The 17772-nt window shown below is 46.8% G+C and overlaps 1 protein-coding gene across 1 annotated transcript; it reads left to right on the top strand.

Moving 5' to 3' along the window:
* Nucleotides 1–4187: 4187 nt before the first annotated feature.
* Nucleotides 4188–8752, top strand: LOC138823324 (tubulin alpha-1B chain-like). The gene is made up of 4 exons (XM_070016568.1): nt 4188–4258; nt 6457–6679; nt 6871–7019; nt 7739–8752. Exons 1-4 carry the CDS (start codon nt 4256–4258, stop codon nt 8717–8719), a joined length of 1356 nt encoding a protein of 451 aa, XP_069872669.1. The 5' UTR covers nt 4188–4255; the 3' UTR covers nt 8720–8752.
* The last annotated feature ends 9020 nt before the right edge of the window (nt 8753–17772 follow it).

Here is a 17772-nt window from a genome sequence, read left to right as displayed (position 1 = left end):
AGTTCAAAGCCAGCCTGAGCTGGAAAGTCCATGAGATTCATCTCCAATAAACCACCAGAAAACCAGAAGTGGTGCTGTGGCTCAAGTGGTGGAGCGCTAGCCTTGAGCTGAATTGCTGAGGCACTGTGCCCAGACCCAGAACTGACAAAAAATAAACTAAAATAATCATTCTCCCTTCTCTATCCTCTTAGCCTCTTGTTTTCTTTATGTGTACTGCTATTTGAAATAATTTTCTGTCGTTTCATACAAATGCAAGCTCTTTAAGACTTTTTTCTACCATTGTACTCCTGGCAGGTGGACCAGTGCTTGGCACCTAGTATCCACTCAATAAATATTGGTAGAAGGAATTAGTAATATTGACTACCTCTTATTTCATAACTTACATTCATTTGCTTTTAATATTCTGGTTTCTTCTTTTTTTTCATTTTTTCTGCCAGTCCTTGGGATTGAACTCTTGGCCTGGGCACTGTTCCTGAGCTCCTTTTGCTCAAGGATAGCATTCTACCACTTGAGCCACAGCACCACTTCCATTTTTTTCTGTAATTAATTGGAGATAAGAGTCTCATGGATTTTCTTGCCCAGGCGGGCTTTGATGTACTATCCTCAGATCTTAGCCTCCTGAATAGCTAGGATTACAAGTGTGAGCCACTGGACCCGGCTTCCAGTTTTTTTTTTAATTCTATTTTACAAATAAGACCTGCCCTTCAGATAGTAGAGTTGGTGATAAGTGGACTGACCCAGATGTCCAATTCTAGAGGTTTAATGAAACAAAGTCTTTACCCAAAAGAGTTTGGCTTCCAAATCTATTTAGATAGTAATTTCTAAAGGTGACAATCCAGCAGGAGGTTTGACAATGACTTTTGTGTGTGTGTGCTAGGGATTGAACTCACAGCCTCACACTAACTAACACATGTTTTATCACTGAGCTACATCCTCAGCCCTTTCTACATTTTATTTATTTATTTATTATTTTTGTCGGTCGTGGGGCTTGAACTCTGGGGCCTGGGCGCTGTCCCTCAGCTCTTCAACTCAAGGCCAGAACTCTACCACTTGAGCCACAGTACCACTTCCGGTTTTCTGGTGGTTTATTGGTGATAGGAGTCTCATGGTCTTTCCTGCCTGGGCTGGCTTTGAACCACGATCCTCAGAGCTCAGCCTCCTGAGTAGCTAGGATTACAGGCGTGAGCCATTAGCGCCCAGCTTACATTTTATTTTATTTATTTTATTTTATTTTTTTTTTGGGTCCGGTCGTGGGGCCTGAACTCTGGGCCTGGGTGCTGTCCCTCAGCTCTTCAGCTCAAGGCTAGCGCTCTACCACTTGAGCCACAGCACCACTTCCGGCTTTTTTTTTTCCTGCTTATGTGGTGCTGAGCAATCGAACCCAGGGCCTCAGGCATGCAAGGCAAGCACTGTACCACTGAGCCACCTCCCCAGCCCACATTTTATTTTTTTATTTTTTTTGGGTCCGGTCGTGGGGCCTGAACTCTGGGCCTGGGCGCTGTCCCTCAGCTCTTTAGCTCAAGGCTAGCGCTCTACCACTTGAGCCACAGCACCACTTCCGGCTTTTTTCTTTTTGCTTATGTGGTGCTGAGGAATCGAACCCAGGGCCTCAGGCATGCAAGGCAAGCGCTCTACCACTGAGCCACCTTCTCAGCCCCTTACATTTTATTTTTGAGGCAAGAGTCTCCCTATATTGCTTAGGCTGGCCTTGAACTTTCAGTCCTCCTGCCTTAGCTTCATAAATTGTCAAGATCCAGCTGTGTACTATCATGGTAGTTTTGTTGACCTTTGATATGGCTATATCTTTCCTCTGGGCCTACTAATTCCAGAAGGAAGACAGTAAAACTCTAGAGACTTCAATTCACGGCCCAAACCAGGGTTAACCATGTGGAGATTCTTTGGCATGTGGGTAATGAGAAAGCCCCCACCTCAAAATAACCTTTCCTATCATTGCCCACAGTAGCTGGAAAATCACATTAGTAACTACTTCTTGAATAGGCTTACTATGTGGTGTCCTTACTCCTGATTGGTCACTGTTTGGAGGAAGGAGTAGAGAAACATGGTGTGGAGTCCAGGCAGCATTAGGGCCCATTGGAGACTAATAATCATTCATTTAAAATTGGAGCTGGGCTTTTTGGCTTTAGCTGGACTTTCGTGCCCACCACTTAAGTGTAGGCACAGAATTGGTGAATAAATAATGTTAAGTCAAATAAGGATATTGAAATTAGAGGGACGCAAAGGATGATGGTGGTGAGCCATGGAATTCAAGCCTGAGAGAAAGGAAATAAAGATATACATAGGGATGGGGGGGGGGGGCGGCAGTAAACACTGCCATGTGGAAAGAGTAGAGTGCAAGTCTCAGATGAGTCTTAATTCTACCACTAATGAACCCCCAGGTGATCCTGGGTAGCACACTAGAGACTTCAATTTTGTTTTTTCATCATGGGAACCTACCTCACAAAGCTGCTAAGGGACTCAAAAGAAATGAAGGATAAAGCTGCCTTAAGAATTATAAAACAAGGGGCTGGGAAGGTGGCTCAGTGGTAGAGTACCTGCCTTGCATGCTTGAGGCCCTGGGTTCGATTCCCCAGCACCACATAAGCAAAAAGAAAACAGCCAGAAGTGGTGCTGTGGCTCAGGTGGTAGAGTGCTAGTCTTGAGCTGAAGAGCTGAAGGACAGTGCCCAGAGTTCAGGCCCACTACCAGACCCAAAAACAAACAAACAGCCGGGCGCTGGTGGCTCACGCCTGTAATCCTAGCTACTCAGGAGGCTGAGATCTGAGGATCACGGTTCAAAGCCAGCCCGGGCAGGAAAGACCGTGAGACTCCTATCTCCAATAAACCACCAGAAAACCGGAAGTGGCGCTGTAGCTCAAGTGGTAGAGCGCTCGCCTTGAGCTGAAGAGCTAAGGGACAACGCCCAGGCCCAGAGTTCAAGCCCCACGACCAACAAAAAAAACAAACAAACAAACAAAAGAATTATAAAACAAGGGGCTGGGAAGGTGGCTGAGTGGTAGAGCGCTTGCCTTGCATGCATGAGGCCCTGGGTTCGATTCCTCAGCACCACATAAGCAAAAAGAAAAAAAGCCGGAAGTGCCACAGTGGATCAAGTGGTAGAGCGTTAGCCTTGAGCTGAAGAGCTGAGGGACAGCGCCCAGGCCCCATGACCGGACCCCCCCAAAAAAAAAAGAATTATAAAACAAGCGAGGAGCTAGTAACTCAGGTCTGTCCTAGCTACCCAAGAGACTGAGATGAGGATCAAGGTTCGAAGCCAGCCCTGGCAGACTTATCTCTAACTAACTAGCAAAAAATATGGAAGTAGAGGTGTGGCTCAAGTGGTAGAGCACCACTGTTGAGCAGAAAAAGCTAAGCACGAGGGCAAGGACCTGAGTTCAAGCCCTAGTACTGCACCAATAAATAAATAAACACAAATGCTAGTGATTAATGCCTTTATTTCAGAAAATTTCCCATACCATAGAGAGACTCCTATTATGGCTAGTACAGCCATAACTTGCATGGAGAGACACATAGCCCCAAGTCTACGTTCATCATTCTTGATTTGCCTGTAGAGAACAACAGGATTTCTGAACTAAGTACTCAAGAAAAGTGTATCTTATTTGAATCACACAATACTTCTGTTCCTAATTCCACAAAGGAGGAAACTGAAGCCAAAAGAAGCTAAGTGCTTCTATTAGATACAGAGCTATCAGACTATAGCTCCCTATGTTCTATGATAGTCTGCATTTCCACCCAGAATGCCCTGGGCTTGATTTCTTGCCCCAGGACTCATTATTTCTGGATCACTGCAAACTTGATTTTTGTCCCACACAATACTTACAGCTCTTGCCAACTCCAAGGGGCTGGTAGGGGGAGGTGCTGGAGCGCTGGGGGCTTGGTTTCTAAATGCTCTCCCACCTGTGAAGCTTGGGCTGCCACCAGGAAATGGAGTTGTGTGATTAGCAACAAACACCAGGTACCCAGAGACCTGGATACCTGTGTGTGATTACAGGACTTGACTCCTCCTCTGCCCACCACACCCAGCTCCCCTCTTTGTGCTCAGGCCCAGTTTGCCCTATGCTCTGTAACCAAGTCAGCAGGCTGGCCTCCTGGGGCCACTGTATCTAACAACATTCCCCCTCAGAGCAACTAGAGAGTATAAAGAGCCCTAGCAGTGGGTTCCCTGCTGATCTATCCCAGCTCCTGTTCTGCAGCAGACACACAGACAGCAGGCCCGGCCAGCCCTCAGCCAGACAACATGGTGAGCCAGGGAAGGGGACTATAAACCTGTAAATGAGGGACCCATTTGACCTAGATGGCTGGTGTGAGGGGAGCTTGGATGTTCACGTAGACTTCAGGGATGACTACAGGGCTAGTGTGTGCGATGCAGTGAAGAGGTGAGCCATGAAAAGACTTCCAGCTATGCTTGTGGCCCCAAGCATGTCGATATAGCAGAGCATACACAGGTGATGGGGAAAGAAAGGATGTTTACCAGTGGTGGGTCTGAGCTAGGGCTGCTGAAGGGCTCTGAATTTAGGGGGTGGTGGATGAGGGTAAACAGGACTTGAGCAGTAAGCTTGGATACTTTCCCTGATGGCTGAAACTCCAAACCCTGAGCACTGCAAGTATAGATTTGTCCTTAGGCTCTGTTCCCTCTTCCCAGTTGGAGGGGCTTGTCCTTCATAGAAGCTGTGGTTTACAGGCTTCTGCCTTAGCCCTGCCTGCCCTGTTGCAACTTTGTCTGACCCAGTATTTCACAGAGATCAGGAGAGGGAAGAGGAAGAGGAGGGAGTGTACCACCTATCTGCTCTGCTGTGCTGTCTGATATCTTAACTATTAACTGTCTCTCTGCCAGGCAGGATAGAAAAGCAGTAAGAGAATGGTTGGAAGTACATTTTCTCTTCCCTAAATGTGCTTATTTTTGCTCCTGACCTTGAGCTGTGTTCTTAACCTTTCTGAAGGTCAATTTCCTGTAAAACAGGGATAATTATTCACCTAAGGGGATTACTGTGAAGTAAAAATGAGATGATGTAGGCACATAATACAGTGCCTACCATCTAATTTGTGTTTATTAAATAGGAATAAAACAACACACAAAGCCTACCGGGTAGAGTATTATACTACTTTTATCATGGAAAGGATCTCTAGGTAAAGTGACACATGCAGAATCATCAAGATCATGTCTGAAACCTGCTACTCACAGTACCGAGCATCATTCCTTGTGTAGACTGGCAGTTCCTGGGCCCAAGGTGATAACAGGTTGCCTGGCTAGAGCTCAAGCAGGCTCAGAGATGCAATAGCTGGTGCTGGCCTTTGGTAAGTGATGGACAAAGCAAGTCAGTTCCCATTCTAGATCTGTATAGCATCCCTGAAGTCCTCCTAGATCAGCCATTACCTTCTATAATGTAAATTCCAGGTTGGGGGATGGGAAATGCACGTGGTGTATGTCTCCTTTCATTCAACTCTCATATTCATTTTAAGTGAGGGCTCTAATTATTGTTCCCATTTCACAAGGAGTCACAGGAGTGGGATACAGACAATTTACAGATTAGTCATCAAAAATCATAAATCAATATCCTTGATGTATTAACATTTTAGAGAAAGTATCTTCATTAAAATTGTTCATTATTAAGCTGAGTGTCAGTGGATCATGCCTGTAATCTTAGCTATCCAGGAGTCTGAGGTCTGAGTATTGTGGTTCAAAGCCAGCCTGGTCAGGAAAGACTTTCATCTTCAATTACCCACCAGAAAGCCAGAAGTGGAGCTGTGGCAGCCTTGAGCAAAAAAGCTCAAGGACAGTGCCTAGAATGAGTTCAAGCCACTCATGCACACACACACACACACACACACACACACACACACACACACACACACACACACACACACACACACACACACACACACACACACACACACACACAAAGTATGTTCAGTATTTCTGCCATGCAGAAAGATATAAGGAATAATGTAATGAACACTGTCTATCAAATTTGATAAATAGAATAATCCCATTGAACTACCTCCCTTCCTTACCAGAAAGAACAATTATTCCAAATTTGATGTTAAAGTTTCCCTTGCTTACTTTATATATTTTCCCTTGCTTTCCTTATCAATAGCTTGTTTTTTCTCCCAAACATGGATGGATTATCATGCTCTGCCAGACTTGTCTGGTTCCCTTTTTGTTCCTTATTGAGGTGCTTAGTCACTGAGCAAGGCTCTAGTATCTTATATCTGCCCACATCTATTTCCCACAGGGTTTTAGCCTAGCCCCTACAGCACATGCCTGTCGGTCCTCAAGGCCACCAGTAAATGCTTAGGCACAGGAGGTAGGATGAGGACAGCACAGTCCAAGAATCTTGGCCCTTTGCCAGAGAACCACTCAAGGAAGACAGGCAGGAACCATGTCAGGGCTATGATATGTTTCTCTCTAAGGCTGTTCTCTGCCCTTTGTTCGCTCAGCGTGAGTGCATCTCAGTCCACGTGGGGCAGGCTGGTGTGCAGATTGGCAATGCCTGCTGGGAGCTCTACTGCCTGGAACATGGGATCCAACCAGATGGGCAGATGCCCAGTGACAAGACCATTGGAGGAGGGGATGATTCCTTCAACACTTTCTTTAGTGAAACCGGGGCTGGAAAGCATGTGCCTAGGGCGGTATTTGTGGATCTGGAGCCCACTGTGATCGGTGAGTGGTGACTAGTCCCAAAACACAGCAAGTCTTACCCCACCACTTGAGGGTGCTGGAGTCAGTGATTATAGCCTTGGTTACAGCTTCTCTGGGGGTAGAATCTTGTGATTCCATTACTTCTTGGTTCTCTGGGACTCACATCCCAGATTGCAAAGGGAGGTGGAACTCAAAACTCTTGTTTGTTGTAGATGAAGTTCGAACAGGTACATACCGCCAGCTCTTTCACCCAGAGCAGCTCATCACAGGCAAGGAAGATGCTGCCAATAATTATGCCCGAGGCCACTACACCATTGGAAAGGAGCTCATCGATCTTGTACTGGACCGGATCCGTAAGCTGGTGAGGGAGGGTGGAGAACTGAGGCAGGGAGGCTGGATTCTACTTGTGGAGTGCTTGGAAACCAGACTGGGGAGGGTAGCTTCAGCCCCGGGGAGAGCTGCCTCAATATGAGCAAGTCCAGGACTAGTGTGGATGGGGAAGGAATCGAGGGACAGTCAATCACATTCCAGCCTGAAGCTAAGTGTCTCCTTTAACTTCCATGATTGTCCAGTGCTAGGCTGAGTGGCTCCTTGTGCAATTGTGATAGGCTGTATGACCAAATTATGGAAGTATATAAGCAACCCAGAACACCACCTTTTATTATACGGATGTAGCCAGAAGTACCTATGAAAATTGGGGATCCAAAGAATGCTATCCTAAGGGCCTATGATTGGTTTTGGTCCTAGATTATGGATCTCCGTAGAGAATTGCTCTACAAATATCTAGTATCAAATGGGGAGAGGGATGGGTATGAAGCTGGATGGAATTGCCAAGTTATGATGACAAAAGTGGTATCTTGATTCAAAAGCACTATCTATGAACAACTTCCAAAGTTCATAGAAAGGATGAGGGACATGGAGGAGAAAGATTTGCCCTGTCCATGTGGATCTCTTCTGCTCTTGGAAAAAGACATCCAAGAATTTAATAAAGTTTTGAGGGACTTTGAAACAGCATGCTGAAGAATCCTATGGGTCAGCTGTGCTTCATATACCCCATTTCTCTTCCCTTTCACTGCATAGGCTGACCAGTGCACAGGACTCCAAGGATTCCTCATCTTCCACAGCTTCGGAGGGGGCACCGGCTCTGGCTTCACCTCTCTCCTGATGGAACGGCTCTCTGTGGACTATGGCAAGAAATCCAAGCTGGAGTTCTCCATCTACCCAGCACCCCAGGTGTCCACAGCCGTGGTGGAGCCCTACAACTCCATCCTGACCACCCACACCACCCTGGAGCACTCAGACTGTGCCTTCATGGTGGACAATGAAGCCATCTATGACATCTGTCGCCGCAACCTGGACATCGAGCGCCCAACCTACACCAACCTCAATCGCCTCATCAGCCAAATTGTCTCCTCCATCACAGCTTCCCTGCGCTTTGATGGGGCCCTCAACGTGGACCTGACCGAGTTCCAGACCAACCTGGTGCCCTACCCTCGCATCCACTTTCCCCTGGCCACCTATGCGCCAGTCATCTCGGCCGAGAAGGCCTACCACGAGCAGCTGTCGGTGGCAGAGATCACCAATGCCTGCTTTGAGCCTGCCAACCAGATGGTGAAGTGTGACCCGAGACATGGCAAGTACATGGCCTGCTGCCTGCTGTACCGCGGAGATGTGGTGCCCAAGGACGTCAATGCCGCCATCGCTGCCATCAAGACCAAGCGCAGCATCCAGTTTGTGGACTGGTGCCCCACGGGTTTCAAGGTTGGCATCAACTACCAGCCTCCCACTGTGGTTCCTGGGGGTGACCTGGCCAAGGTGCAGCGTGCGGTGTGCATGCTGAGCAACACGACCGCCATTGCTGAGGCCTGGGCCCGCCTGGACCACAAGTTCGACCTGATGTATGCCAAGCGGGCTTTTGTACACTGGTATGTGGGTGAGGGCATGGAGGAGGGGGAGTTCTCTGAGGCCCGGGAGGATATGGCTGCTCTGGAGAAGGATTATGAGGAGGTGGGCATGGATAGTCTGGAGGGAGAAGAGGATGAGGAAGGAGATGAATACTAATGAATCATGTGTATTTGCCTAAATAAAGTGCTAAGACCTTACTGTCTGATAGGTATCTTCTTGTGTTTTTCTTTTTTTCTTTTTTTTTTGTATGTTGTGGGGCTTGAACTCTGGGCCTGGGTGCTGTCCCTCAGCTCTTTGGCTCAAGGCTAGTGCTCTCCCACTTGAGCCACAGTGCCACTTCCTTCTTTTGTTGTTCTTTGGGGGGAAAGCATCGAAGAAGGCTTCTCTTCTATGAGAGAAAGGGGAGCTGGTGTCTAACCCTGGCTACCCCGGAGGCAGGCATCATTTTAGATTTCATTAATTTACAATTCCAGGGAGCAGAATAAGGATCAACGGAGAATAGTGGAAGTGAAGAGGGCAAATCCATCCTACAGAACATTCAGCTGAACAAATTATTCTCTTGGGGTTATCCTTGGGAGACTGGGTAAGCAGAGTGGGTGGGGGGAGCTGATGGGGAGAGAATTTATATTCTGCTGTGAGTTAAACTTTCTCCCCATCAACCACCACTTCCTCTGCACTTCTAAGCTTCACACATATCACACATTTGTGCTACTGTCAACAGGAAATCTTGGGGGTGGAGAGGAGGCACTGGGAAGTTTTGTACTCTAAAGTTGTACACTGTTAGGTTGGCCAGTGCTGCAGAGGAACCTGGGAGACCAGAGAACACAAAGAACCCCTAGGGTGGCGAGATGCAGCTGGTGCTCACTGATCCCTGCTGCAGTCTGGAGGTTTGTCTTCTCTAGGCAGGAGGTTTGGTGTAGGGAATCAAGAAGAAGCTGACTGTATGTCAAAGCTTAGTGGTAGCAACAAAGGGCAAATGGGAGATGAGCTTAGCTCTCAGTAATCATCAATGCTCACCACTTTAAAAACAAAACAACTGACCTTCATTGTATGTAAGCACAGCTTCAAGTCCCCTCTTCCAGTTGGATAATAGTCATTAAGTCTTCACATATAAACTACTGAACTGCAGGGATGGTTTAATACCCCCCCTCCCGCCCCGCCCATCTAACACCCAACAAATTCTCTGTGTTGCTCTCAGCTCCCTCCTTCATAAAATCAGTTCCAAAGCTTAGTGTCACTTCCCAAGATGGGAAGCTAGGAGGATAACCCCAAGTTAACAGTATCAGGAAGATGCTGTCACCCCTTGGGTTGGAGGAACCAAGGGATGAAATGTGATCCTAGAACCTGGGTACTAGGGCTACTAACCAAGAGCTGGAACCACAGCAGGAATACCCAAGGGAAGGACATTTGGCAGGATCAGAGGCAAGGAAGGGACAGGACAACTACCTGAGAAGCCACCCACTTTCAAGGAAAAGGGGAGAAAACCCCTTGCTATTCCCCTAGTCTTTCTTAATCTCTAGCCAGTTGTTCTGATGGGCTGAACCTGGGCAGAAGCTATTTGGCAAGGTAGAGGTACCAGGACAAAGGATGTGCTGCCTTATGAGGTATAGAGCAGGGAGGAGGTGGTGCAGACTGGATTTCAGAGAAAGCAATCAAATCACCAGCATCCACCCCCAATAGGCCCAGTGCTAGGATACCATTTGGTGGAACTCCTTTTCCTCCTGATTTTGTCCCCATTGCTTGTCTTGCTACTCTTTCCCAACAAGCGCTTTGTCCTAACTAAAGATTACAGAAGAAGGCAACAAGATGGTGGGGAGTTTACAGAAGAAAATGAGTATACTCGTCCAGCAGCTTCTTCAGAGAGACTGAGTATTCTCAATTCTTTTAAGCTCAAATGATCAGAAAAGCCTGAGTTTGGGGTGTGTGTAGAGGACAGTAATTAACTCAGAAGGCTTATTTATTTATTTAAAGCCTTTATCATTTGAGCCCCACTTGCAGCTTTATTTTTTTCAAAGAAGTTGTCATTTATTCTGTGCCAAATATGAGTGGAGATGATCTGGGAACATGGGTTCACTTTGAGAGACATGTTCACATTTTGGCTGATAGACTGACTTTTTTTCTCACTAAAAGAGCCAAATTGTAAATCCCCATCTACTGACTCCTGTGTCTTTCTCTCCGTCACCTGGTTTCAAATTTGGAGAAAGATGGTTATTTTGGGAACCCTTCAAACTCCTAAGAGTTTGGTTTCACTTTTTGAGTACTTGTTGTATGCAGGACCCTGTGACTACATTATCTTGTTTAATTCTGAGGACTGCATGGTTGTTGTACCTACTGGAAGGGATGCTCCTGGGGAACAAGGCCTTGTTCCTCACTACCCTAGTGCTGAACTAGTTATTTTGTATTTGTTTAAGAAGCTTGTTGCGTGAATGCCTGTTTTTTTTCTTTGTTGTTTTGTTTTCCTTTCCTTTCCTTTTCTTTTTCTCTAGGTCCAAGATTGGGACTTGAACTCAGTATCTGCCTCTGTTTTCACACATTGGCTAGCACTCTACCAAGTATTGAGCCACACTTCCAACTCTATGAATGTCTATTTTATAGATGTGGAGACAGGAGCTCCAGTAAATTGAGAGACAACAATTCAAATGCAGGTTAGCCTGACCTAAAACTTGTGCTGCTGTCCTTCCCTTCTACTCACTATGCTTTCCTTTCCTGCCTGTGATGGTTCCAGGCACCCATGCAGACACCACCTCTTCTGGCCTGTCAGATGTCCAATGCCCAGACAGTGACTCAGGTGCCCTGAGGGCTGGGAAGGGGTGATGCTCAACACTCCTGTGCTCAGGCTTTGGGGTGGAAGGCAAGGGGGAGGGACAAGAGGCAGAGTGCCCTAATTGGGGCAAAGGATTCTTTGGGGACAGGTCTTGGAGCTGGGAGTTCCCTTTGGAAGGGTTTCTGACATCTCACAGGAGGTAGATTGAGGCCAGGATGGAGGAAGGAGCATCACCTGCCAAGATGGCCGGTATCCGGAGAGGCAGCCAGTGTTCCCTCCTGTCTATAGTACTAAGTGCCTACCCTGGTGGCTATGTGGCTGTCTCCTCCCAGAGCACAAGGCCTCACAGCTAACACTCCTGCTGGCATGCACAGGCAGGCCCAGGTTGCATGGGGTGTGGGTCTGGGAGGTGGCAACCCAGACCTCCTGGGGCGCTCAGAAGCACCAACCAGCCTGGCTCCTGAGGACTCACTCAATGTAGTGGAATGCTTTTATCCCTGATGCTTCTAAAGCCAGGGTACAATTACCTCCTGCAGGCACGCAAGAGACATGTTCCCAGTCTTGGATCCCACCCAACTAATTTATTCCTTCATTTCTGCTCTGTCAGAAAACATGCCTGCCTCTAAAGCTGTGTTTCTCTCCATTCCTTTCTGGAACACCTCCCCGGCTTGCCCCAACACTACCATACCTTCCAGCTTAAGTCACAGCTGTGCAGAACCTATTCAGCCCCTAGGAGCTCTCCCTCACTCGATTCCATTGGCCCCTGCTGCCTGTCACTATCATTCATTTGGTAATGGACACATGCTGCTTTTTATATTAGCATGTGGCTTCTTATTGTCTAAATTTCCTAACTAGATTTTTAGGTTTCTTGATATATATTGAAACAACTAGTATGCACATACGCTTTAGGATCCAAAAAATGTATAAGGAAGCTATGAATAAATTTTCATTTTGTTTCCCTCTTGGTAGCCATCACTGTAAATTTGTTTGGTAGTGTTCTAATACATCTATGTATACCTTAAAAAATTTTTTTTTGTGGGCAGGGAAGGTGGCTCAGTGGTAGAGCGCTTGCCTTGCATGCATGAGGCCCTGGGTTCGATTCCTCAGCACCACATAAGCAAAAAGAAAAAAGCTGGAAGTGGCACTGTGGCTCAAGTGGTAGAGCACTAGCCTTGAGCTGAAGAGCTGAGGAACAGCGCCCAGGCCCAGAGTTCAGGCCCCACGACGGGACCCAAAAAAAAAATTTTTTTTTTTTTTGGTGCTAGTACTGGGCTTGAACTCAAAGCCTCTTGCTCTTGTTTGGCTTTTCAACTCAAAGCTGGTGCTCTGTGGGGTGTTAGTGGCTCATGCCGTAATCCTAGCTACTCAGGAGGCTGAGATCTGAGGATCACGGTTCAAAGCCGGGCACAAAAGTCTGTGGAAGTGGCACTGTGGCTCAAGTGGTAGAGCATTCTCCTTGAGCTGAAGAGCTAAGGAATAGCATCCAAGCCCAGAGTTCAAGCCCCATGACCGACATTAAAAAAAAAAAAAAGCTAGTGCTCTATCACTTGAGCCATAACTCTACTTCTGGCTTTTTTCTGGGTAACTGGATTTGTCTGCCCAGGCTAGCTTCACATTTTTATCCTCAGATATCAGCCTCCTGAATGCTTAGAGTTACAGGTTTTTGTTGTTGTTGTTGTTGTTGGTCATGGGACTTGAACTCTGGGCCTGGGCGCTGTCCCTCAGCTCTTCAGCTCAAGATGAGCACTCTACCACTCTACCACTTCCAGCTTTCTGGTGGTTTATTGGAGATAAAGAGTCTCATGAACTTTCCTGCCTGGGCTGGCTTTGAACCATGATCCTCAGATCTCAGCCTCTTGAGTAGCTAGGATTACAGGTGTGAGCCATGGGCACCTGGCCTAGAGTTACAGCTGTAAGCCATAGATGCCTGGCTCATCTACACATATCTAATGTGCATATATAGACATTTAGTGTATACTTTGTTTTATAGCTCATTTGGTCACTTAACAATCAGTGTAGAAAATGTTATATCAATACATGTAATTGTACCTCACTCTTTTTGGTGATAATATTCCATTATATAGAATATCATCTCTCATTTAACTAATCTGCTATCAACAGATATATATATATATTGCCTCTAATCTCTAGCTGTTAAAAAAAGAATGTTGCAACCCTTAGATTTGGAATTGCTAGGTCAAATTCTACACTTTTAATTTTGTTGTATTCCATGTTACCTTCTTCAGAAATTATAATGAAGTATCTGACTTCCTACTCCAAGTGCTCAAAACCTTACAGATACAATGTATTCAAATTTGTGTGTTTCTGTGAATGTGTCCCAATCCAGGGGCTTGAATCAACCCTGAGTTTCTTTTGCTCAATGCTAAGTGCTCTACCACTTGAGCCACAGCTCTCTTCCAGTTTTGGGGTTTTCTTTTTTTGGTAGTTTATTGGTAATAAGAGTCTCTTGAACTTTCCTACCCAGGCTGGCTTCCAAATAGGATGCTCAGGTCTCAGCCTCCTGAGTAGCTAGGATTACAGGTGTGAGCCAGCAGCTTGTATTCAACTTTTTGAGCACTGTTAATCTTTAGTAAGTAAAATAAAATATATTCTTGCAGATTTTGGTTTTTTTTTTTTTTTTTGTAGGTCATGGGGCTTGAACTCTGGGCCTGGGCGCTGTCCCTCAGCTCTTCAGCTCAAGGCAAGCGCTCTACCACTTGAGCTACAGCGCCACTTCCTCTTGCAGATTTTGTTTGTAGCTTTCTTGTTACAAGATTATCTTTTCATGTATTTAAAAGCCAGTGTTCTTCTGTGAGCTGTCTGTGCCCTTTGCTCAGTTAAACAATTACATTGGCTCTAGATGTGTAGCTCAGCATACATGTGTGTTGCCTAGCATATTTGAGGCCCTGTGTTTAATCCTCAGCAGTGAAAAAAAAATTGTATGATCTGTCTTTTCTTTTCTTCTGTCGGTCGTGGGGCTTGAACTCTGGACTTGGGTGCTATTCCTTAGCTCTTCAGCTCAAGGAGAGTGCTCTACTGCTTGAGCCACAGTGCCACTTCCAGTTTTCTAGTGGCTTATTGGAGATAAGAGTCTCACGGACTTTCATGCCCGGGCTGGCTTTGAACCGTGATTCTCAGATCTCAGCCTCCCGAGTAGCTAGGATTACAGGCATGAGCCACTGGCGCCTGGCTTCTGTCTTTTCTTATCAATTTGGATTTCTTTGCAAATAACAAATCTCTTTATTGCCATTTGTCTATGCTACAACAAGGTCCTACACTGTCATCTCCTTGACACAGGGACTAGAATGACAAGTGGGCTGTTTGTTTTATTTTGTTGTAGAGATTCACTGTGTACCCCAGACTGGCCTTAGACTCTTGATTTTTTTTTTTTTTTTACTGCAATCTAGAATTACAAAACTGTTATTTTTTCTTTTTTCTTTTTTTGCCAATCCTCCTGGTACTTGAACTCTGGACCTGAACACTATCCCTGAGCTCTTCTGTTCAAGGCTAGCACTCTACCATTTGAGCCACAGTACCATTTCCAACTTTTTCTGTGATTAATTGGAGATTAGAGTCTCACGGACTTTCCTGCCTGGGCTGGTTTCAAATTGTGATCCTCAGATCTCAGCCTCCTGAATAGTTAGGATTACAGGCGTGAGCCACCGGTGCCCAGCTACTTCTGCTCTTAATATACTGCCACATATCTGGGTTGGTACTAGACAAATGACTTGAGAAAAGTAAGGAAAAAAAGGCATCATCTGGGTTGTAATCATAACTATGAAGGAGCTGAGATTTGGAAGATCATGGCTTGAGTCCAGCTTGAGCATACATTAGAGATCCCTTCTCAACCAATATTTGGACACAGTAGTGTGTACCTGTAGGCTATAACAGGAAGCCTAAAATTGGCAGATTTCAGTCCAGGCACTTGCCTGGATAGGATGTAAAACCCTATTTCAGAAAAAGCAGCACAAAAAAGATCTGGAGGCATGGCTCATCTGTATGAATACCAGTCTAACCAGTAAGGCCCTGTGTTCAAACCCCAGCACAAAAAGAGAGGGAGAGAAAGGGAGGAGAAAGGGAGAGAGGAAGAGAGAGAGAGAGGGAGAGGGAGAGAGAGGAAGTAGGGAGAGAGAGAAAGAGACAGACAGAGAACACCAGAGAAGAGAAAGGAGAAAAGAAAACACAGAGACTTGGAAAACTTTGGTGTGATCTAACCTATTTTCCTCTTATACCAAACCTAAACCCTCAGTGTTTGCATCTATCAGTACTCTTATTGTAAACAGCAGACACTTAATTCTTTCAAATTAAAAAAAGTGACAGGGGCTGGGCAGGTAGCTCAGTGGTAGAGTGCCTGCCTTGCATGCATGAGGCCCTGGGTTTGATTCCTCAGCACCACATAAGCAAAAAAAGCCGGAAGTGGCGCTGTGGCTCAAGTGTTAGAGCGCTAACCTTGAGCTGAAGAGCTGAGGGACAGTGCCCAGGCCCAGAGTTCAGACCCCACGACCGACAAAAAAAAAAAAGCAACAAATTCCCCTGCCCTCTTCTCCTCTTCCCGCCCCCCGCGCCAAAAAACCCTCCTAAAACAACCTACATGACATTAGCAACACATGGAATTGCATATATTAATATGAGATTGAGAAAACAAGGCTCACCACACAGGCAAGCACCTAAGGAAAGGTCAGGGTAAAGGCAGCCTACACAGATCGTTGTCCACTCACTCTGTCTTGGCCTTCCCTCAGAAGACACTGAGGCTGACTTTCCTCCTCCAGACACTAGAGGCTGCTGCGGAGCCCATGACAACCATCTTCATACAGAATCAAATTCTCAATTACCCATACCTGCTTCCTTAGACCTTGCTCCAGATTGAAAGTCCTAGTTAGCAGTCCTGATTAGCAGTGTTTTTTTGTTGTTGTTGTTTGTTTTGTTTCTTTGTTTTTTGTTTCCCCTACACCCTTAAATCCAGGAATTCTGGGAGAGTTCCAAGCTTTGTGGTAGATGGCCTACCTCCCATTAGGGCCCATGCAATGGAAATTCCCCAAATGTAGGCAAGAGGTTCAGATTAAGGGCAGCCAGGAAATCAGGACAAATACATACTGCCTGCTCTCAAATCCCACTCAAGCTCTTCTCTTTGGTGAAGTCTCCCAGGTCACCCACTCTGAAACACTTTTCTGGATTCATATAACCATTACTCCTTGTGTAAATTGTGATGCCCGAAGGGATTGTAATGACAACACCTAGTATGTACTATGCTTCTTTGGGCTTTCAAACAACCCTAGGTGTTACTTATATTTAGGTAGAAAAAAAATCCTCATAGCTTCTCCAAGTCACAGAGCAGTGCCAGCTTGCAAATCCAGGTCTACCTGTTCCCATAGCCCTGGGGTTACCAATGGGTTAGACTGATGGGCTACTATCAAGTTTCATCTTGATGGAGGCAGTAATTGGGCCACATTCTTTCTTCCTTCTTCTTCTTCCTCCTCAACTAACTCTGTCTATTGGTCAGATGCTATATAGCAGGAGCCAGCTCTGGAAGGTTCCCTGTCTCCTGACGTCTGGACTTCATGAGACTCATTTTGTGGTGGAATTGCCCTATTCAAGATTGGTGGACAAAGAAAACCTTTGAATGTGCGTGTTTTCTGGCTTAACGTCCCCTTTAACCTAACCACTCTCAAATATGTCACAATTGTCACCAAGAGGCTCCTTATTTAAGTCATCCAGTAGATATTTCTGAACTCTGACTAGTTGACTAGTGCCATATATACATGTGGGGGGGGGGGAGGGCACAACTCTAGTCCTGCCTGTGAAATTTACATTCTAGTGGAGGGGGGGCAAATGACAATCCAATAAATGCTAATTTGTGGCTCTGACAAGCCTGATGAAGGGAACGCCAGAGGATGATGCTATAAAAAGCAGGTCTGACCTACTCTGGGAAGCCAGGGCAGCCTCTTTTGAGGAGCTGGAGCAGGGATCTGAAGAAGGGGAGGGGCTAGGCCCTGGTGGGGGCGGGGAGAGGGGAAGAGTCCTAGAGGTGATGGCCTCCAGTGAGTACCCACGGATCACCGAGCTTGTTTACTGAGGAGGAGCCGAGGGCCGAGGGGCCGGCCGCCCCGATCGCTGAGCTGCTGTGGCTCCGGGGTGGATCGGAGTGCGTCACGCGCGTGAGGATGGAGCGGGCTGCGGCCTCCCCCTCCTCTCCCCCGCCCCCTCCCCCCTCACCTGAGCATGACGAAGCGGGACTGCGAACCCCAGCCAGCAGGCTCCGCCCCCATCTCCCAGCAGCCCCTGCCGCGGCCCTCCCCGCCACGGCCGGCCCAGCGGGCGTCTCGCCGTCTCTAGTAGTTTCTGTGCCGCTGACGCACGCTTGCGCGCACAGCTGGGCCCGGCGCGTCCTACGCAGCCGCCGCGCGAGCCGGGCTGTCGGTGCCAGACGGTTCCCCGTGGGGGGCAG

This window comes from Dipodomys merriami, unplaced genomic scaffold, assembly GCF_024711535.1.
Source record: "Dipodomys merriami isolate MVZ:Mamm:240054 unplaced genomic scaffold, mDipMer1.0.p SCAF_1, whole genome shotgun sequence".
Classification (NCBI taxonomy): domain Eukaryota; kingdom Metazoa; phylum Chordata; class Mammalia; order Rodentia; family Heteromyidae; genus Dipodomys; species Dipodomys merriami.
Note: the sequence above shows the minus strand (reverse complement) of the source record. Positions and strands in the feature narration are given on the sequence as shown.

Excerpts from the sequence above, each read along its gene's own strand:
- LOC138823324 (XM_070016568.1), top strand. Across the intron at positions 6,680-6,870 it reads TCTGGAGCCCACTGTGATCG|ATGAAGTTCGAACAGGTACA; the intron begins GTGAGTGGTGAC and ends TGTTTGTTGTAG. Across the intron at positions 7,020-7,738 it reads TGGACCGGATCCGTAAGCTG|GCTGACCAGTGCACAGGACT; the intron begins GTGAGGGAGGGT and ends TTCACTGCATAG.